Source organism: Mastigoproctus giganteus, chromosome 5 (genome assembly GCF_048544385.1).
Source record: "Mastigoproctus giganteus isolate SK-2022 chromosome 5, ASM4854438v1, whole genome shotgun sequence".
In the NCBI taxonomy this organism is placed as follows: domain Eukaryota; kingdom Metazoa; phylum Arthropoda; class Arachnida; order Uropygi; family Thelyphonidae; genus Mastigoproctus; species Mastigoproctus giganteus.
The window spans coordinates 167,024,018-167,047,270 of record NC_143579.1 but is presented as its reverse complement, the minus strand read 5'-3'; the positions used below and the strand labels follow the sequence as shown (position 1 = coordinate 167,047,270).

The window sequence follows — 23,253 nt, the reverse complement described above, 5'->3', positions numbered from 1 at the left end:
GGAATAAATGCTAGTTTTGGTGAAAGAGAGTGACCCAGGGAGGAAGCAGGCAAGAGAGTGAAAGAGTGTTATGGTAAATGGGAGTGAATGAAGAACTGGACATACAGTTAATAAAAGGTTATTGAGTTTAAACATACTAACACAAATTGAACTCATTACTAACAACACCAATACCAACTCATTACCAACTCCCCTGGCCTACAGCAGCTGGGACTGCACTTTAACTGAAAAATAGCAGTAAGTTGAAAACTAACAGTAAGAGTGCCAGAGGTGTGCAGTGCAAAATGAAATTAATGCCAGACGGATGAATGAGAGTGTATATGAGAGTGCAAAACAATATAAACTAAATAATGTTGAATCTAATTACTAACCCCTATTCCTATTTCTTTCAATCTATCTTTATTTAAAATTAGTTATTAGGTTTTAGTTAGTATGAATCAGAGCTGTAATGCTCAATACGTTCTATGTTGATATTAATATTTGTAAAATAATAAGAAGAGTTTACCTCAATATAGTACGTAGAACACTTCCGTATGATACTCTCCAGAAATTAAAACGAAAAAAATCGAAAAACTTACATTAGAGTAAAAAATAATTAAAAACCAATTTAACACAATTAAAAATCAATTTAACGCAATTAAAAATATTAAAAAGGATCTAACGAAAATATACAAAATGATTTTCCTTCCTGAAGCTGACAACACTTTTTGACCGTATGTCATGATCACAGGAATTTTCATACCGTATGATCACGACATACGGTATTATGGTGAAATGAGTTCCCCTTCATTGAAATCTTCAATCATATAAGAAACATAAACAAATTTTCAAAATCTTCTCTTCATTCCTATTTACTTATTACAATGATGAAGGGAAAGCAACCAACAGAAAGTGCAAGTGGTGGCAGTGTTAGAAAATGAAACAAAATTGATTTAGACATGATTAAGAAGCAGGACAAAGTTATCATCTACTGCACGGGGATTAGGTCTTGCTGCTTACAGAGAATACTATTTTAAAGGACAGTGCATGTATAAAAGAACATATCAAAAGGATCAATGCACTTAAGATCAACAGTGATCACAAAACAGTGTTCAGGTGCTATATCGAAGATGGAACAGCTATTAATAATATGGATGGAAAATCAGATTCAGAAGCAAGTGCCCCTGAGTTCAATGGCCATTTAAGCAAAAGCAACAAGTATTTATGAAGACATTAAGGATAAGTATGGTGAACCGCAAGTCAAGTTTGTAGGTGTTTTAATTAATAGGTTCAAGCATCGTGCTTGTTTCCACAATGTTAAAGTATGCAGTGAAGTTGCCAGTGCCGATTCTGCAGCTGCAGAGAAATTTTGTGATATACTGGAAAAAAATATTGATGAAGGCAACTATTCAATGCAGCAAATTTTTAATGTTGATGAGACTGCTCTGTATTGGAAAAAAATGCCGGATAGAACATACATTGCCAGAGAGGAAAAGACAATGCCAGGTTTCAAGGCTTCAAAAGATAGGACCACTCTCTTGCTTGGGGCTGATGGAGTGGGAGATTACAGATTAAAACCATGCTTGTGTACCATTCTGGAAATCCTTGTGCATTTAAGGGAATCAATAAAGCCACCCTACCCGTGCATTTTCGATCAAACCAGAGAGCATGGATAACAATATCTCTCTCTTTGACAATTTATTTAAATGCTGCTTCATTACCGAGGTTGAAAAATATTGTAAAGACAATGACATTCCTTTCATGATTTTGCTTCTATTGGATAATGCTCCTGGACATCCTACGCATCTAGATGATTTCAATTCGAACATGAGAGTAATATTTCTACTGCCAAACACGACTTCGCTCATCCAATGATGAGCGAAGTCGTGGATCAGGGTGTTATTTCGAAATTAACAGCATACTACAGCAGGTCCTCGTTATAACACAGTTCACTTTACGCTGATTTGCTATAACGCTGTTCTTATATTATAACCCATATCTGACTATAATGCTGTCAAAAATCACTATAATGCTCTTTTACAGATTGAATTTTTGGCATATTTAACAAAATCGTTTCATTTGATGGAGTCGATAGCTTGAAAATGAACAGCAAAACAGCATTAAAACGTTTCCCACGCTGACTTGAGAAATTTTCCCACGTTCAGTGAAATTTTCTTGCATGCTAATTTAATTCTGAGATCTGAGATCAACATTTTAAAAAATGATCAAGTATATTTCTTGTAATATTTGCGTTATATGCATTTATCCAAAGTCTAGTCATCACTCAGTACAGTATTAGACATTGTGCATAAAGGACAGTTTACTCGAACATTGTATCATAATTAATGCAACCAACGCAGTTACATTTTCGAAGAGTTAATAATGGTGGATAAGAATGAAAAGCAACGTCTGGATGCAGTATGAAGACTATACGTGTAAGAAAAAGACTGAATTTGAAAATTAAATCAGATGTTTTGAAGTAAATCGATTCTGGTCAAATAAGCAGATGTGCGCCATAATTTAGGACTGGCGAATTTAACTGTTAGAACAATTATAAAAAATAAAGAATTAATTTTAGCAGCCAGAAAGACAGATGTTCCACTGCAAGCAACTAGGGCTAGGCCGGCTATTAGAATTGAAATGGAGAGACTTTAACTAATTTTATTGAAGATAATATCCAATGCAGAATTTAGTAAGTTAAATATTAAAAAAAAAAAAAAAAAAGAGAGAGAGAGAGAGATTAGCCTATATGATGATCTGAAGAAAACGCCTAAAAAAAAAACAAAAGTGGAACCATTTAAAACTAGTAAGGACTGATTGAATAGATTTAAAATCTAGGGAGAAGCCGCAAGTGCAGATCAAGGAGATGAAACTTTAAAAAAGAACTTGTTAAAATTATTGAAAAGGGGTATTATGTGTTATACTTCTCAACAAGTTTTTAACGTAGATGAAGCAGGACTTTTTTTGGAAACAAATGCCTAAAAGAAGTTTCATATTGAAAGAAGAAAAAAACATGCCAGGTTTCAAAGAGGCAAAGGATCGGTTAACTTTATTGTTGGGCGGTAATGCTGCAGGGGATTTAAAATTAAAACCCCTTTTAGTTTACCAGGAAGAGGGCCAAAGTACAACCCAAAATCGACACATTTTTCATGATTAAATTCATCAATCAATTTAGATCAATTAAATTCGTGATTTTAATTGGAATTTTAAGTTTAATTTTGATATGCAAGTATCAAATATTTTGACCGAAATTTGTGCATCTTTTCACTACCATTTATTATTGATTAGAAAAAATCTTCTGGCACAGACTGCAACTCACAAATACATATGTTACCCTATGGGAATGCGCCGCTCGCTTAGCATGGATTCACTTAGCACTCTGTTTTTCCGGAACGAATTATCAGCTTTAAGCAGGGGGTCACCCGTATTTACGCACAACATATGCTCAGGCATTGTCTGCAGTAGATGGTGAGAAAAATTTTACATTAAGAGACTTTTGGAAATCTTACAATATTTACCACGTCATCTTAAACATTAATAAGGCCTGGGCATAAATTACTAAGAGTTGTTTAAATGGCGCATGGAAGAAAATATGCCCACGGCACATAAAAGGCTTCGAAGGATTTGAAAAAGATGAATCATATGAAGAGGTTACAGATAAGAATGTAAAGTTTGCAGAACTACTTCAGCTGGAGGTTGATGCCAAAGGAGTTAAGAGAGGAAGAAGAGAAGGAATTATCTAACAGAGAACTTACTGACTTGCAGGCAGTGATAGTGTAAGAAGAAAATGCTGATGAAGCTCAAGATGAACCAAATGAGTAGCTGAGACACTTCACCACCCAGAGAGATGACAATGGCATTTCATGAAATTGCATTGGCAATGCCAAGGTTTGAGCAGATGGATCCTGACAGCAAACGATTCTTAAAAGTTAACAGAGGGATGAATGATATGCTGCCTGCTACAAAGAAATCTATGATAAAAAGAAAAAAGCTACCGTCCAGTAATCCATTAATATGTTCTTTCAATCCCTTCTAAATCTCTATAGCCCTCAACCTCCGCAGCAGTGTACTTATCAGCTGAAGATGTCAATTCTGGCAACAATGCTCGAGAGATAAAACTTACTGATGTTATGCCCCTCTCTCTCTCTCTCTCTCTCTCTCTCTCTCTCTCTCTCTCTCTCTCTCCTCTCTTTTTTTGTAATTTTATAATTTTGAAATTTTTTAAATTGCACGCTTTTGTAATTTTTCCTGCACATGAGATAAAAAAATTGAATAAATACAATAAATAATTCTATTTACACGTTCGTTGAACATTTCTTTTTTTGATTCAATCAATTCAGTGAGTACAGTTGTGAGTGTTGCACAAGCATTTAGGGAAATTCCGACTTACATAGAGCTCCGTGGAATGCAACCCTTATGTAAATGAGGGAGTGGCTGTACCACTGCATTCCCCTGGTGTGAGAAAGAGAATGGATGTGTGGAGGGGAAAAAAAAAAAAAATATATATATATATAACCTAACAAAAAAAAATAGATACTATAAAATGTAAGAAATAAAATCAGAATGAGAGCAGAGAGTGAAAGAAAATTATGAGTGGAAAAATTGCCTGTGCCTCTTCCCCCCCCCCCAAGATTGACTGGTGGACATGTGGACTGGTATGACCCCCTGCCCATCCAAGCAGACACCATGCCATGGCTATCTAGTCAGTTGTTTGTTTGTTTGTTGTTTGGTTTTTAGGAGCATTAGCAACTAAGGCCATATTGCTCCGGGATATGCGGTGGTCATTCCCTGACCTTTCCGCATCCTCCGTATTTGGTGGTGACGGGCTCGAACCCCGGTCTAATCAAGAAGCGTGTGCTATGCACTGCTGCTCCTTCCCACCTGGCTACGGAGGCGCCATCTAGTCAGTATGGGATGCTGACACTGGTCAGTAGGAATTAACCCTGGCCAGTGTGGAACAGAGCACCACACACCTTTCCTTATGACCCTTCAGTCCTACCACCTTGGTAGGTCTCTCCCTCCTCCAACCTGGGGTGCACCCTCCCCTTTACTTGGTTGGTCACTCCACTGCCAACTATCATCTCCCACCTTCAGAACAGGATGGGAATCCTGACCTGGGGGTCCCCCTTCTGTCCCCCCTTTCAACCAGGTGGGTGCCTTCACTACTGCCACCTCTCTCTCTCTCTCTCTACCACTTTAACAACCTCCCAATTCGTATCGCCTCCCAATTCGTATCTGCCTTCTCATGGAGCTGGACGGTAAACTAGAGGTTTCTGTGTGAAAACACAAGCCTTTAGGCTAAGAAGCCAGATGAACAATACAATCAAGATAACTCACACTGACACTTCACGAGCACTCACTAACCTACATAAATCTGGCCTTCACAGAGTTTTATATTCATCACATTGCTTGATTCGGAATTGGGGTAAACCCCTGCAGCCACATTACAATTAACATTATTGCAATGCAGAAAATATTCTCAATTGTTAATGCAATAACACTAGACACTATGCCTTTGCTCTGCCTATGCAGGGGGCATTGTTGAGGCCAAGCTATGATAAGTAGCTGCGTATATATTCTTACTATGTGTACGCCATATCCAAAAATTTCATTACTTCATACAGCATGTACCTCCTCCATCTTTTCTTACTACTGAATACACCATGAATTGTCAAAATAATAGAGCAAACTCATCTGCAAAAAAGATCTAAACCTCGCAAACACTTCCTCGTTCATTTCACAAATTTTCGTGGTGGTGTCAGATCTAATCTCAATGATGTCCATTTCCACTTACAGTCTGCCAAACCCCATGTACTTTTTCTGACAGAACCTCAGTTATCGGTTGATTCAACCACTACTCCTCAGTTCATCATCATTCGCTGTATGACTCCTTTTGCTTTAAAGGTTATGCTTGTGCATATGTCTGTTCTGATATTCTTTATCAGAGATTTAGCAATTTGGAACCTTCTCTGGCTTAAAATCTCTCTACTACATTCCATCAAATTCATCTATTGGATCTATCATTCTCCCAGCTCCACTAATCATTTGGAACTCTTTGACTTCCTATCACTGAAGCTTGATTTTCTCCAGTCCAACTTTCCTAACAGTGAGGTAATTTTCCTTGGTGATTTTAATGTTCACAACTCCAGCTGGCTTCTGTTTTGAGGTCACAGAGATCCAGATGGTCAAGATGCTGAGGCTTTTGCAATTACTAATGACCTTGCACAGATTGTTCATTTACCACCAGAATACCAGACAATCCTGACCACACACCCAACAAGATCTTTTTCTCACAAACAACCCTTCTAAGTATAGGGTCAAGATGAGTGGTCCTCTAGGCACAACAGACAACAACTTTGTGATGCTCTCTTCTCCAGTGGAGCCTTTCTCTCATGGCCATTCCCAACCTCATGTTGTTTGGCATTACAAGAATGCAAAATGGGATGATCTGCAAGATTTCTTTTCATCTTTTCCTTGTTCAGATTACTGTTCAAAACTTCTGATGTCAACATTTGCTCAGATTGTGTCAGTGAAATTATTCTTGTATGGATGAAATCCTTTATCCCACACTCCACCTTAAAACCTTGTCCTTTATCTAAACTTTGGTTTTCCAATAAATGGACTAAGGCTGTTCAAGAGAAGAATGTTGCATATTGTAATTGGCTTGTTTCCAAATCTTCAGTTTCATTTTCTGCCTACACAAAAGCTCACAACAATTGTAAAGCGGTAATAAATCAGTCAAAATTAGATTTCGAACAGGCTAAGAGTAGAAAACATGCTTCTTGTCCAAATGGTAGCTAAACGTTCTGGTCTCTTGCTAAAGCTAGTGGCCACAACTTTCACCCATCTCTATTCCCACCTCTATCAAACCGGATGGTTCTATGATCTCTCTTGGCATAAGCAACACATTAAACAGGGTTTTCTCTTTCGATCTCTGCGTTACTTTTTTTACAAACAGCTGTTCACTCTGTACAAACCACAAATTGCCCTACGATTGAATATCATTCCCACATCTAGGAGCATAACACAGATTCAATTTAAAAAAAAAAAAAGTGAATGAGTCAGCACTCTGCTGAAAAAGAGAATGCATGTTCCATATTGTGAACCTACAATTCCAACTACTCTTCAACAATTATGACATAGCTTAGCTTGTGAGACAAGTTTCTTGAACAAGACCATCAATACAGCAATTTTTATGACACAAAACCCTTAAAAAGGATCAAAACTCCTAATCTTAAAACCTTTAACAAGCCTTGTGACACAAATATATATAGAGGGAGAGATGAAAGTGAAACAACTATTCTTCAACTTTCAATTGTTCCTACAACAGTGATTGATTGGAATGCAATACTAAGTAGATGAAATTCAGCATGTACAATGGCAACTAAATACTGCTTTCATTACATCACAGCAACCACTAATATTATGCACACACAAAATCTACTGAACTAAATCAGAATACAGCAGAATTTCAGTTATCCAAAAGTTATTTCACTTTTATTTTTTATCTTAATTTTACACAAAAAAGCTGACACATTTAATATTTAACTGTAAGAAACAAAACTATCAAGTATGATTTTGAGAATAAACATGTCACTTCATATGTGGGTTCACATTATTTATTTATAATTTATGATATGGATATAAAAAAATCATGATTTCTCTCATAAAAAGCAATATGTATGATGCAAACAAAAGAAAATTTTTTATTTTCTGTACTTCTGTATGATATGAAGCACAATGACATTATGCATAAAAACTTCACTATAAAACAAAAAAAAATTCACCATTACATAAATTATTCCAAATAAAACTTGATAAATTGCAATTTGTAGACTTCGTTTTTATCCAATCTCCTTGGTGTTTTTACAGGTGTGTGTGTGTGTGTGTGTGTGTGTGTGTGTGTGTGTGTGTGTGTGTGTGTGTGTGTGTGTGTGTGTGTGTTTATACACTTTTTTACTTTTTTATTTGTATAGTCCCTTCATTTAAATTACTATAAACAATAGTTTGATGAAAGATATGTAATAGATACTTTAGACATTTTAAACAGTAATGCACAAAACTAAAAGAAACCATGAACTGTGCATTAACTCATTAAACAGATATGCACAAAACTAGAGACAAGGCATAAACTGTGCATTAACTGTATGTTATTTTTGTAATGATCTATTTTTGAATTTTTTTTGTTATTTTTGTAATATTTTTATTATTTTTGTAATTTGTAGAGAAGAAATATGCATGGGATGCATATAAATTATCAGGCAACACAGAAGCCTATGGTGGATATAAGCTAGTCTGTAATCAAGTCACAAAGGAGGTTAGGCAGGCATAGGCAGATTATGAGAAATCTTTGGCAAAGGAAAACAACAAAGAGTTCTTTACTTATGTAAACTCTAGAAGGAAAGTGATGAATCATGAAACATAGATGGTTTGACTATTGATGATCATGCTCATCAATAGTTTGATCATGTTAAGGTTTGTTTGTTGTCCAAATAATTTGGATGCAATGGATAATTTTGATATCATATACTTGGATTTTAGGAAAGCTTTGGATACTGTGGCTCATGGAAGACTACTTTACAAACTGGAGCAGTATGGCATTAAGGGCAAGTTGCTACAATGGATAAAAGGATGGTTGAGTGGGAGAAGACAGAATGGTTATCAATGGACACTGCTCTTCATGGACTAATGTTATTAGTGGAGTCCCCAGTATTCAGTGTTAGGCCCATTGTTGTTTTCGGTATTTATCAACGATATTGATGAAGGTATATTGGGGTGAATGTCTGAGTTTGCAAATGACACAAAGGTTGGCAGGGTTGTTAATGAGAGTAATGATGGTATGCTACTGCAACAGGATCTGGAAAAGTTGAGCAGATGGGCTGAGAGGTGGCAACTGAAGTTTAACATTGACAAATGTAAAGTACCGCATTTGGGTAGCAGTAACCCCAGAGTAACGTATCAACTGGGTGGTACCACACTCGGGGTAGTGGAGAATGAATAGGACCTGGGGGTAATTGTGCAGTCAGATATGAAGTTTTCATATTTGATATATGAAGTTTTCAATGATATACAAGAATTCTGTTAGCAGGAATAAGGGGGAGGGGGGGTGATTGTCCCCTTGTATTAGCAATGGTCAGGCCAAACCTTGAGTACAGTATAAAAGTCTGGAGGCCTCATTTTAGGAAAGATGTAGAGCTGCTGGAATGAGCACAGAGAAGGGAAATGGGATTGGTGAATAGAACAAAGGGTTGGTGCTACCAAGAAAAGCTTAAGTTCTGCAAATTGCAGCATCTGGAGACTAGGCACCTGTGAGGTGATCTAATTGAGGTGAATGGATTGAGCAAGTTCAGTGATAATGGGCTTCTTCCTCTTGCTCAGATTACTCACCTGAGGGGGCATAAATTCAAATTGAGTAAAGATAATTGTAGAATAGATAATTGGAAATTCGCCTTTGGCCAGTGAGTGGTTGATAGTTGGAATAAACTTCCATCTGGTCAGAAACTTAAATAAGTTCAAAGCAGAACTAGACAAACAGGGAGTGAATGGATGGGCGAAATGGGAAGGGTGGTTTTTTTTTTTTTTTTTTTTTGGCTGATGCTATATAAGAGCTTGCTTTCTTGCATCATATTCCCTATTAATACTAATGCTAGTATCATGAATATACAGTATATACCATGGAAACTAACAACCAGTGAAGCATTTATGTGCCACTTTAGCATTTAATTTAATCAAAAAGAAATGAATGATAACCAACTGGCATGCTTAGCAAAAACACAGAATCTTGCAGAAAAAAAGATAGACAGACATCTTAAAAGCAGCAAACCATTAGCCATTATTTTAAAATTGCATAAACATATATTGTATAAAATTTATAAATAATAAACACAAATTACTGTAATTTTCTTTCATCATTTTTTTTTTGTTTCCCTTTTAAACATGCCTGAACTCGTTGGATAAATGTGAAATAATTTCAATGTTCATATCCAATTCACAGAACACTGTTATTTTTCCTTTTGCATGAATTGGTGAGGCTGTCTACTGCCATCAATTAAAAATACTTAAGAAGGGTAGATTTCTTATAACAAAGCAATATGTTGGACCATAGTTGAGAACTCCGAGTAAACAGAATGAATGAAATCACAAATGTTGAAAAGCAATCACTGCCTTTATGCAAACTGCAAATATATATATAACACAATATGTTGTATATAATAATTAATATTGAAAACAATCATATATACCAAGATAGATTTATAGAAAACACTTTTTATCAAAAGGAGCAAGTGAGCAGAGGGAGAAGGCCCCTAGTTACTCATTATATATAAGTAAATAAAAGTAGTAGAAATAAAAGAAGTAAGCAAAAGTGTGAAAGAAATAAAAAAGGAAGGGTAGCCAAAAAAAAAAAATAATAATAATACATATATAGAAATACGTCAATATTATTATACATGATATATATGATTGACCTGATAGTTGCTGTAAGAAAATGCCAAGAAAGACATTGGGAGTTTGCCAAGAGCCTCCTGGTATTTTTAGACCTTGAAAGCCATATGATAGTGTACAAAGTCTGGAGAAAATGTAATAGACAGGGAGGAGGTTGTGATGATTAAAAATATGTATTCAAAGTGTGAAAGTTGTATGCGAACAAAATTTGGGGATTCAGATGGTCTGCACTGTCCAATGGACTTTGACAAGGTTGTGTATTGTCACCATAGCTTTTTATTATTGTCATAGACAATATTTTTGTAGTGGAAGATGATAAAAAAAGGTGGAACAGCTGTGTTTGCAGGTGATGTTGTCCTCTGGGCAAACAAGGAGGAAGAACTTCAAGAGAAACTAATACATTGAGAAAGTGTAGTCAGTGAGTATGGTCTAAAGATAAGTAGCTAAAAAAGCAAAGAGATGGTGATGGACAGATTGGAAGAAGTGAGTGTAAAAGGGATAAAATTAGGGAATGAAATGTTGGAAGCGGTGAACAATTTTAAGTACCTAAGGAGTGTATTAACAAAGGATGGCAGCCTAGATATGGAAATAACAAGGAGAATAGCAGCTAGTCAGAGTTTCTTCTGTAACGTTAACAGCATGTTATGGACTAGGGAAGTTCCAATGAAGTGTAAAAAGCTGATAAATAGGGCATATTTTGTCCCTATGATATGTGCCTACCTGCTGAGATGTGAAGGATGAATAAAAAGGATACCAGCAGAATCTAAGCAATGGAAATCAAGGTGTTAAGGACTATGCTAGTGAAAATTATAAGAGACAAAATTAGAAATATTGACATTAGAATGAACTTGGGAAAAGAAAGTTTGAGGGAGAAGATGACTGAATCACGTTTGAGATGGTTTGGACACACGAAAAAAATGAACTCAAATGGAATAAGAAAAATGTTTGAGATGAAAATGGACAAGGAGAGGCCAAGAGGAAGACCCCAGAAAAGATGGAGAGATCAGATTAGGGAAGGTGTGGAAAAGAAGGTAATTGAGTGGGAGAGAATGACAGAAGTTAAGATTTGGGAAGACAGAAAAAGATGGAAGGCTTTGATACACCTGACTGAATCCTAGGTTGGAACAGCAAGGAAGATAGATGATATATATATGATTATACTGTCTTATATCGTGCAATTGGTGTCATTTTCAAGCATCAACTACCAGAATTGCCTGACAAGACAACAATATAGTGTCCTCTGTTTCTAACATAGAGTATAGGCCATGGCAAAATAGAATTACATCTATATATTGTATTGGGGGGAAAAATTATATGAAATAATGTAAAATTAAAGGTTTTTTTTTTTCCCCCCCAAATACTATATTTAGATGTAATTCTATTTTGCCATAGCATGTACTTTATGTTAAAAACAGAGGACACTATATTATCATCTCGTTGGGCAATTCTGTGGTTGACACCAGAATTCTGTGATATATGACAATACAATCATATATATATATATATATATATATCGTGTATAATAATACTGACTTATTTATTTCTATATGTGTATCATTATTTTTTTTATTTTGCTACCCTTCCTTTCTTCTTTCACACTTTTTACTTCCTTCTCTTATCTCTACAATTCCTATTTACTTACTTACTTCTCCTATTACTTACTTCTATTTCTACAGCAAATTGTTTGTCTCCCATCAGAGCCATGCAGGTTGAATTTCTTCTCATCTGAGAAAATAACTTACTTCCACTGCTTGAGGGTCCATTTGACATGCTCTTACACCAAATTAATCGAGCCTTTTTCATTTTTTGTGTGAGGAGGGGTTTCTTCTGGGGATGATGGACTACAAGTCCATTTTTATGAAGAGGTATCTTCTGACTGTTACTGCATTTGCTACCACTCCTGTATGTTCTTCCCATTCTCTTTTCAGCTCAGACAAAAAAGCTTTACAGTTATTAAGGTTTTTTGAAGTGCTTTACATAAGCATTTCAAAATATCGTCCTATTTTGGCTTAAAGACTCGTTTGCGTCCGGTTCCTTTTTTTTTCCTATCAGCAGAACCAGTATTCTTGAGTTTGGAAAGAAATCTACTCACTGTCGACTGATTACAAGAACCTCTATAAGCAATATAACGGGAAGAAGATTCTTCATCACGTGAAGCAACAATAGCACTCTTTCTTTGTGGCGTCAACTGCACATAACTCGCCATCCTGACACAAGCATGAATGACTGCAACTCTTGAAGAGCATGCTTATACAGCTGAAAGTAACAAATGATGCAATATTACGTCATCACCTACGCGTGTCAATCTTATCTGATGCAATCTGTAAGAAATATTGCCATATACTTACGTTATTTGAATGACAATTACAATTTTAAGGGGTGATGCACTTTCTTTGAACACCAGCGTAGAACCTTTATCCGTTCGAAACTTGCTACCATTATTATAGTACATTAGATCATATGGTATAGTGTAACGTATATCTTGAACTTCACAGAGTAAGGTAAATGTAAAACTTGATAGCATAATATGTATCACTGTATTTAGGAATCTGGTAGCTTAGTGTAGTGTTGTCAATTGATCAATTAAATTTATTAATCTTATTAAATTTCATTTTCAATCAATTAAATTGTATTTAAAGAGGAAATCATGCCACAGAGCAGCAAAGAACCGTGCACAAAGTAGCAGGAGTGCTGTGGTTTGGGGAGAAAGGAGGGGGGCAATTCTCTAACCTATCACAGTCTAAAAAAATGTGCAACTTGTGAAAGGTATGTGGACTTTCTGGAACAGGACATAACCTATCCAAAGAGAATGTCTTTGTATATGTTAGGTGCCGAGAGTGTGAAGACATTAGGCCCCAACTCAGCGATCTGATGGGCATCTATAAGAGTTTGAGGAGCAAGGTAGATGCCCTCAAAGGAATTAAAATGGGAGATCCATCAAACTATCAGCTGCCCAACTCACGCCACAGCACACTCTTGTGCAACGGGCAACAAAGTGGCAATCTTCAATGCAGAATGTGCTGGTCCCACAGGAACTAGTTATTGTGGGTGACTCAATTGTCAGGGAGACAGGAAATATATTGTGCAAAAAAGGACCAGGGTATATCTGCCAGAGGCAAAAGTTGATGCGTTGTAGAGCAGTTATTATCTTTTAAGGGCACAAAGGGTGATATTGTTGTATATATTGGCATTAATGAAATTAAGAGTAGGAGATCTGTGGACTTACTTAACAAGTACAGGTCAATGTTGAAAAAAAGTCGCAAATTAGAGTTAATGAAAGTGACATCAATTCTGCCCAAACATGATAAGAGGAACTATATGATGAGGGCCCTGTCAATAAATTTGGCCCTGGAGAGATTGTGCAAGGCTTATGGGATAGAATTTTTCTCAGCGTGGACTGTGCTTGTTAACAAGGGAGACTGCTTCCACATGGATGGATACAATTAAATAGAAAGGGTGTAAGAATATTTCCTGATGCCATTGAGGCAGTGTCAGGTGGGTCAAAAAACTGTTAGTTTGGGGGAGGGATTCATAGACTAATAGATTAACAGTAGCTTCAGGCAGAGGTGGAAGTGATTCTAGCACTACTTCAATGGGAATAAGCAGCAGCAGTCTAGAAAGCAAGCTGCTAGGGATTTCAGGAACTGCTGGGAGTCACCAGAAAACAAGTAAATGCATTGGCTGTATTAGTGTAACTAAGAGTAAGAAAAGGCATGTATACTTGCATGTACACCAATGCTAGACATACAGTAAATAAATTTGACGAATTTGAAGTGCTGGTCAAGACATCAAAGATGTGGTGTCACACAGATATAAAGAATGCAGAATTAGAATTTGGAGAGTACAATTTGTACAGAAAGAATAGACAGGATAGAAAGAGAGGAAGTTAAGTTATGCCGTTAGTTAAGAAACACATAAAATCTAAGCCAGTGCAACGTTGAGTCAGTTTGGTGTGACATAAACACTAGGAAAGGGAAAATGAGAGTAGGTGTGTGTTATAGGCCTAATGACTCTGATGAGTACAACAAACAGTTGTATAGAGAAACAGTAGGCAAGTAAATCAGAATGTCTTGGAATGGGGGATTTTAACTGTCCAGATATTAACTGGAACTTGTGGGTTGGTCACTTTCATGCCAGCAAGACTTTTGTGGATTTACTGGAGGATTGTTTTCCACAGTAACATGTTCGAGGGGTAACCAGAGGGAGTAATACTCTTGATCTGATTATCAGCAGTGATTATTCATGCATAAAGAATTTGCAGATAGAGGAATCACTAGGTGAAAGTGATCACAGTGTACCAATGTGAGATTTAATTACTTAAAGATGTAACTACCATCAGGAGTAAAGGGAAGGGTTTTGGCTTTTGGAAAGATGACAACACTGATCTCAGTTTTTAAATTCTATAGAGTGGGACCAGCTGATGATGTTACCAACAGCAAACTCTAAATGGGAAGCATTCGAGGAGGTAACCTTGAAAGCTACCAGAAAATACAGTTCAACATTTAGGCCTAAATGATGTCAGATGAACTAATGAGACTTTTGGCAGAGAAAAAAAAATGCATGGGATGCATACAAATCATCAGGTGACACAGAAGCCTACAGTAGATATAAGCTGGTCTGTAATCAATCACAAAGGAGGTTAGCCAAGCAAAAGCAGATTACAAGAAATCTTTGGCAAAGGATGCAAAGAAAAACAGCAAAGGCTTCTTTACTTATGTAAACTCTAGAAGGAAGGGGATAAATCAAACTGATCTACTTTACATCTATGGTTTGACTGTTGATGATCCTGATCACATAGCTGACAAACTGAATGAATATTTTGCATCTACTCATCTATTTTGATTCACACATAAGGATTTCTGTAGGGAAGTGGAGGACAGAAGTTTATTTAACACCAACAGAGAGCTAAATGATTTTGTAATAACTGAAAGCAAAGTGGAGGAGAAATTGTTGAAGTTAAACATAAGAGGGCATAAACTCAAATTGTGGAAAGACAGTTGTAGAATAGGTGTGCGGAAGTTTGCCTTTAGAAAGCAGGTAGTTGATTGCTGGAACAGACTTCCATCAGTCGTTGTGGAAATTGATAGCTTAATAGCTTAAATAAAGTCAAGGAAGAACTGTACAAACTTTTGGAGTGAATGGTGAAATAGGAAGCGCAACTTTTTTTTTTTTTTTTTTTGGCTGATGCTGTATAAGTTTGCTTCATTGCATTATATGCCTCTGCTAACGCTAATAACAAATTTTTAAGAATGGGGATGTGAGAAATATAAATCTAACTGGAACTTTAATTATTTCATAACAACTGAAAGGAAAATGGAACAAACTATTGAAACTAAAAGTAAAGAAGGAACCTGTAACTGATGGAATCTATCCAATTATATTAAAAGCAGCAGCAAAAGAGGTAAGAAAACCTTTAGTCAAAATTATGAGAGCATCCTTGGATTCAGGAGAGGTCCCTGACAGATTCTGATATTCACAGAAGAGGTGGTCAAAGGGTAAAGCAAGTAATTTCAGATTCCAAGCTTCACTTCTGTGTTGGGGGAAAATAATGAGCCATTGACTGAAGAAATTATGAAAGATTGTCTTAATAGCAATGCAGTTATATAGCAAGTGCAGCATGAATATGCTAATTGTAGATCTTTTCAGACCAATCTGGATATTTTGACACAGCACCAAAGGAAGTATCAATGGCAAAAAAAAAAAAAAAAAAAAAAAAAAATTACATCATCTACTTAGATTTGAGTAATGGTTTTGACTTTTGCAACATGAAAAACTGCTGTATGAATTGTAGCAACAATGTGGAAATAGGAGCAGGTTACTGCAATGGATTGCTTTCAGGTATGGCTATTATTGTTGTTATTTTTTTGGTTTTTAGGAGCATTAGCAACTAAGGCCATATTGCTCCGGGATATGTGGTGGTCATTCCTGACCTTTCCGCATCCTCCGTATTTGGTGGTGACAGGTTCGAACCCCGGTCTAATCAAGAAGCGTATACTACTCACTACTGCTCCTTCCCACCTGGCTACGGAGGCACCACACGTATGGCTGAGAGACAAAAGGTGGTTATCACTGGGCACTGCTCTCCTTAGACTAATATTATTAGTGGAGTCCCTTTGGGGGTTCTGCTGGGGTCCTTTACTAATTTTAACATTTATTAATGATAATAATGTAGGCATAAAGTTTGTCTGTCTGCTGACAATAGAGGTTGGCTGAAAGGTTAATGACAAGAATCACTGTGTGCTATAACAACATGACCTAGAGAAATTAAGCAAAGAGAATGAGAAATAGAAATTGAGGTTTAATATTGATAAATCCAAGGTGCTGCATTTGTGTTGCAATACTAAAAAATAAATTGAACAAAGGCAAAATTTTTACTATTAAAAATGATTCCAGAAGTAAAAGACAAATTCAAATTACGGTAAAATCAATTTATACTGGACTGAAGGAAAGTTTCTTTTAGTATTATGAAGGTCAAATTATGAAAGAAAATAAGATTATATAATATTAGCAGAATGGGGGGGGAACACTTCCCAAAGCACCTATCCATCCCCTCTAATAATTTGTCTAGGTTTTTCTTAAATTTATTCGAACTATCCACACACACACACACACACACACACACACACACACACACACACACACACACACACACACACAATGAAAGTTTTTCTGACAATCAACTACCTGCTGGCTGAAAGCAAATTTTCACATATCTATCCTGCAATGATCCTTTTCCAATTTAAATTTATGCTTCCCCTCATTTGTGTGCTCTCAGCAATAGTAATAATATCATCATTAAGTTTACTTAATCCTTTTAAAGCCTTAAAGCCAATTGCAGCACTTGGAAACTAGGCACTTTACTCTCTAGTGCCTAGTTTCCAAGTGCTGCAATTTGCAGAAACAAAATTTTCTTGTGTTAAGGGCACTACTTTGGGTTCTTAACTAATCTGGCTGTTCTTCTCTGCACCCATCTGAAAAGGGTACATCTTTCTTAAAAATGATGCTTCCAGACCTGTATGCATTACTCAAGATGTGGCTTAATCTGAGTATGATACTACAGTTGAAAACAAAGTACTTCTGTAGCTTACATTTATCAATTTAAACCTCAATTGCCACTTCTTAGCCCATTTGTCTAATTTATATGCCAGGTGGGCAGGAGCAGCAGTGCGTAGCACACGCTTCTTGATTAGACTGGGGTTCGAGCCCGTGACCACCAAATACAGAGGATGCGGAAAGATCAGGGAATGACTACCGCATATTCCTGGAGCAATATGGCCTTAGTTGCTAATGCTCCTAAAAAAAAAAAAAAAAAAAAAAACTAATTTATATAGGTCTTGTTGCAGCCTCATACCCTTCCAAACTTTTCATCATCTCCAAACTTTGACTTCAAACTTGAAAACAATAGGTTTAATTCTTCCCTGAATTTATTCAAACTATCCACTTCCACAACAATAGATGGAAGTTTGTTCAAACAATCAATAACTCTCTGGCTGAAAGCAAATTTTCAAACATCCTACAACCATCCTTTTGCGATTTAAGTTTATGTCCCCTTATGTGTTGTCTGAGCAAGAGTAAGGATGCCATCAGCATGTAGCTTGCTCAATCCATTCAAATCCTTAAACAGCTCATGCAATATCTCCTCACAGGTGCCTAGTTTCCAGATACTGCAATTTGCAGAATTGAAGTCTTTCTTGGTAAGAGTACCTTTTTTGTTCCTCTTCATCCATTCCAACACATCACTGCACCTATATCACTGTACCACTGAAAAAATTCCTGTATATCTTTGACAAAACTCAATGAGCTGTCCTCTCAGTCCATCTGCAGTGTTCAGACAACTTAATGTCTGACTACACAATTATCCCTATGTCTTTTCCCTTCTCCACTACTCTCGGCATTAATGCTATCCATATGCCATACCTTGCATTTGTCAATGTTAAACTTCAATAGCCACTTCTCAGCCCATCTGCCTAATTTTTCCAGATCTTGTTCCAGTAGCATACGCTGATCACTGTCATTAACCACCCTGCCAACCTTTGTATTATCACTGAACTTGGACAATAACCTGAAATGCCTTCATCAATATCATAAATAAATATCAATCATTATATAAATATATATATGATTATTAAATATATAAAATGGGAGCTTACTGTAATTCGAGGCTTTTATCAGTTTCTTACAATATTTTAATATTCTTATTTATTTTCAGTTTCATTTTAATAAATTTGTATTTTACTTATTTATTTCATTATATTAAAGTTTATTTTAACTATGGTATTCAGTTGGTATAAGAATTTTTCTATGTTATTCTCACTTAATAATACTATACAGTTCAACATAGCAATTTGCTTTTCATCACTGGCACCAGGAAAACTAGTTGCAAATCTGACTGTTTTCACTGCATTGGGTCACTAATTATTATATACAGCTCAATAGTATTAACTGACAGAGCATTAACAATGCTTATTATAGCAGTCTTTTTTTTGGGGTGGAAGGTACATAATTGCACTTGTATTTTGTAAATGGCTTGCGAAGTTATGAAGAAGCATTGTTGGATATGTATACAGGTAGTCGTTGACTTACGACCATGTTAGGTTCCGACCGATCAGTCGTAAAGCGATCTGGACATAAGTCGGACCAGTTTAGGTAAATCAGATACTGTGTACAACACAATTGGTTTACTATTTACAAAAATTAAAAAATATGAAAAAGATATCAAATACTGTATAAAACCTAAAAAATATTTTATCTTAAAGAACTAAACAAAACATATGTAGAAAATAGATAAGAAATATTTTACACCACTCGTGCTTGACTGCGGGTCATCAATGCCACCACTTGATGTAGTGGGAGTTGTTTTTCTTATAAACATGTTAATTTTTGTCTGAATTGTTTGTTTCCTTTTCTGCTCGCAAATTTCACGATATGGCTGAAAAGCATCTTGTACCATTCGTTCAATCCCTGCAAATTGTTCAATGTTTGGAGAAATTGTCCATTTCCTCAAAATGTGTAAGAAGTTTATTTAGTAGAAAAAAACCTTCAGATAACCCTCTAGGGGTGAATTTTCTTTCTGGTTCTTCCTCATCTTCATTTTTCTCTTCTTCTTCTTCCATCCTTTCTTCTTCAGCCATCTTTCTTCATTCGTAAGTTCTCCAGATTCTTGCTCTAGCAGCTCCACAACATCTTCCACTTCAATCTCTAAAGAAAGTCCATTTGCCAGCGTTACAATATTTTCCGTAACCATTTCAAGTTCATGTTCACTATCAAATTCATCAATAGTATTAACAAAATGCTGGACACAGTTTTTTCAGATTCCATTCATGCATTTCTTTGTCACAGCCTCCCACGCGGCCACAATATTTTTGATGCATTTATAAATATCGTACTGTTTCCAAAACTCTCGTAAAGATAGTTCTGGGTCGGCATCTGTTGTGGCTATAGCTTGGGCGAAAGTGGTTCGAAGATAGTGCGCCTTAAATGTGGAAATCGTCCCTTGGTCCATAGGCTGAATGAGTGGAGTTGTATTTGGCAGAAAATAAACAACTTTTACATCTGGATGGAGATGGTCTAGGTGAGGTGGATAGCCGGGTGCATTATCTAAGATTAATACAATTTTGAAAGGAATTTCTTTCTCGAAGCAATATATTCACGAACTTGAGGTACAAAACAATTTAGAAACCAGTCTTCAAACAATCTTTCAGTCATCCAGGCTTTTCGGTTTGAATGGAAGTATACAGGCAGAGTGTGCTTGTTTACATTCTTGAATGCACATGGATTTTCAGAATGATAAATTAAAAAAGGCTTCAGTTTAAAACCTGTGATGTTCCCACCAAGGAGCAAAGTCAGCCTATCTTTAAGTGCCTTAAAACCAAACATGCTTTTGGCTTCTTGACGAATGTAAGTGCATTCTGGCATCCTTTTCCACAACAATCCAGTCTCAACCACGTTGAAAAGCTGCTCTGATTGATACTGTTCTTCCGTAATTATTTCATCCAGACTTTTAACAAACTCTTGAGCTCCTTCCACATCCGCACTTGCTGATTCTCCAGTGACTTGAACCCTATGAAGATTGAATCTTCTTATGAATCTTTTGAACCATCCTGTACTTGCTATAAATGTCTGAGTGTAATCTTTTCTGGCACGTTTCTTAAGCGTCTGAAAGAGACTTCTAGCCTTCGTTGCTAGAAGGCTAGAAGTCTCTTTAAGACTTCTAGAAGGCCCTGTACGTTGTTTCATTAATACTGTTGCTCGCATGGGTGCCGAACCTTTAACAACTTCACGAATCCTTTCTTTGTCTTTCAAAATCGTTGACACTGTACAATGAGATAACTTAAAATCACATGCGATCGCATTCACCTTCTTTCCTTCTTCATGCTGCTTGATGATTTTCGATTTTGTGTCTAAATCAATGGCCTTTCTTTCTTTCTTGACAGGTCTAGGAGTAGACAAAGGCACTTTCCTCTTGGTTGACATGTTTAGGGGTTTTTAAAAAATGCTAATTGTAACACAAATATAACTGAACCAAAAATAGTGAACATAATGTATGCAAACAGAGATCGAAATGCTTGAATCCCGACATACATACATCGGTAAGATGTTTTGTTCGACTGTGATGGCAAAGCTGACTAAACGGATTATTCGCGCCAAACACACATTACTGGGCAGTTGGCTGACGCTACACGCACAACTGTTCCCATTAGGCTTCGGGGACCACATGGATTAGGGCATGTGAGTGTAGTAGAAAAATCTGTGAGCACTGCATTAAGAGAAGGCTGACGTGCGTATAGCATTCTTCCTAGCAACAATCTTGTATGTATGCTCAGTTTAGACTGAAACGTAGTGCGAGATGCAGTAGCAGTCGTAAGTCGATCAGTCATAAAGCGCATTGGTCGTACGTCGACGACTACCTGTATTGTATGTTAAAATCTACACAGCTTTCCTACAAACATGTGCTATTCTTAATTGAGCACTGCATGTGAGTTCCATAATACAAGGAAGCTGTCAACATTCCTCTTGCTGCACAGCTTTCTTAGAATACAAACTTTTTTGTTGTTTTTTTTTTTTTTTTAAATTTATGAAACAAAGAAGAAACAAAAGCAATGTACATATTTTATTATACCTAATGTCTTGCCATTCATCTGCTGTATAACAACGTAGAGCAAAAAGAGCAGACTGTATAACATGTGGATGAGATGACTGAAAGAATGAAAAAATTTATGAGTCAACAATTGTTTAAAAATATAATATTAAAACAATGATGTATATAAAAAAACAATTATAACTATAAAGTTTATTTACACAGAGCAATTAAGTGTAATTAGCATTAGAATTCGTAGAGGTATATAATGCAAGAAAGCCATTATACAACACCAGCCAAAAAAAAAAAAAAAATTTCCCATTTCACCCATCCATTCACTTCGAATGTTTGTCTAGTTCTGCCTTAAATTTCTTTAAGCTGTCAACTTCCAAAACAAGAGATGGGAATTTGGTCCAACAGGAAATTTACTACCTACAGGTTAAAGGCAAATTTCAGTGCATCCATTGTACAACTGTCATTCCTCAATCTGAATTTATGTCCCCTGAGGCGATTAATCTGAGCAAGAGGAAGAAGACCAACAGCATTAAGCTTCCTCAAACCATTCAATGCGTATACACCTCAATCAGATCCCCTCGCAGGTGCATAGTCTCCAGACACTGGAATTTGCAGAACTTAAGGCTTTCTTCATAAGAGCAACCCTTCGTTCCATTTACCAATCTGACTGCCCTTCTCTGTACTCATTCCAGCAGCTCTACATTCTTCCTAAAATGAGGCCTCCAGACCTGTCTACAGTACTCAAGGTGGGGCCTGAGCACTGCCTTATACAAGGGGATAATCACCTCCTTATCACTGCTAGCAAAATTCCTGTATATCACTGACAAGACACCATGAGTTACTCTTGCAGACTGTCTGCACTGCACAGAAAACTTCATATCTGACTGCACAATTATCCCCAAGTCTTTTTCATTCTCCACTACTCTGAGTGTAGTACCACACAGTTCATATGTTACTCTGGGATTACTGCTACCAATATGCAATACTTTACATTTGTCAATATTAACCTTCAGTTGCCACCTCTCAGCCCATCTGCTCAACTTTCTAGATCTTGTTACAGTAGCATACTGTTATTAATAACCCTGCCAACCTTTGTAACATTTGAAAACTTTAACATTAGGCCTGATATATCTTTATCAGTATCATTAAAAAATAAATAAAAAACAATGTGCCCAACACCAAACCCTAGGAGCTCCACTAATAAAATTGATCCAAAAAGGGCAGTGTCCATTGGTTACCACTCTTTGTATCACTCAACCATCCCTTTATTCATTGCAGCAATTTGCTAAAACACTGATCATTTATATTATCCTCATTACCAATGTTTGTATTCATAGAATTATATTAGTATTAGCGACATGGTGCTAGAAAACCTATGGCTTATGCTGCACCAGCCAAAAAAAAAAAAAAAAAACCGAATAAAACAATGATAAAAAAAGAAAAGAAAATAAATAAATAATAACAATTAATAAAAGAAATGGAAATTAAACCTATCATCCTATGCGCTTCCCTGACCCAAAAGTACTATCCAGATGACCTTTGAATTTCCCCAAACTGTCTGTCAGCCTCTACCACCCATGTAGGCAGCTTATTCCAGTAATTTATAACTCACTGGCTAAAATAAAACTTCCTGCAGTCCAATCTAAACATTTTCCCCCATAACTTGAATTTATGTCCCCTAGTTCTAGCATCATTTATAATCTTGAAAATTTTGTCCTCATTCATTTTACTGATGTCTC

The 23,253-nt window shown here is 36.4% G+C and overlaps 1 protein-coding gene across 1 annotated transcript in view; it reads right to left on the bottom strand.

Moving 5' to 3' along the window:
- LOC150085819 (transmembrane and coiled-coil domain-containing protein 6) overlaps positions 1-23,253 on the bottom strand; it is a 234,285-nt gene that overhangs the window by 40,831 nt on the left and 170,201 nt on the right. The window contains exon 6 of the mRNA XM_090374704.1: positions 21,542-21,618. Coding sequence (XP_090230830.1) covers positions 21,542-21,618 — 77 coding nt within the window. The remainder of the gene's footprint in view (positions 1-21,541; positions 21,619-23,253) is intronic.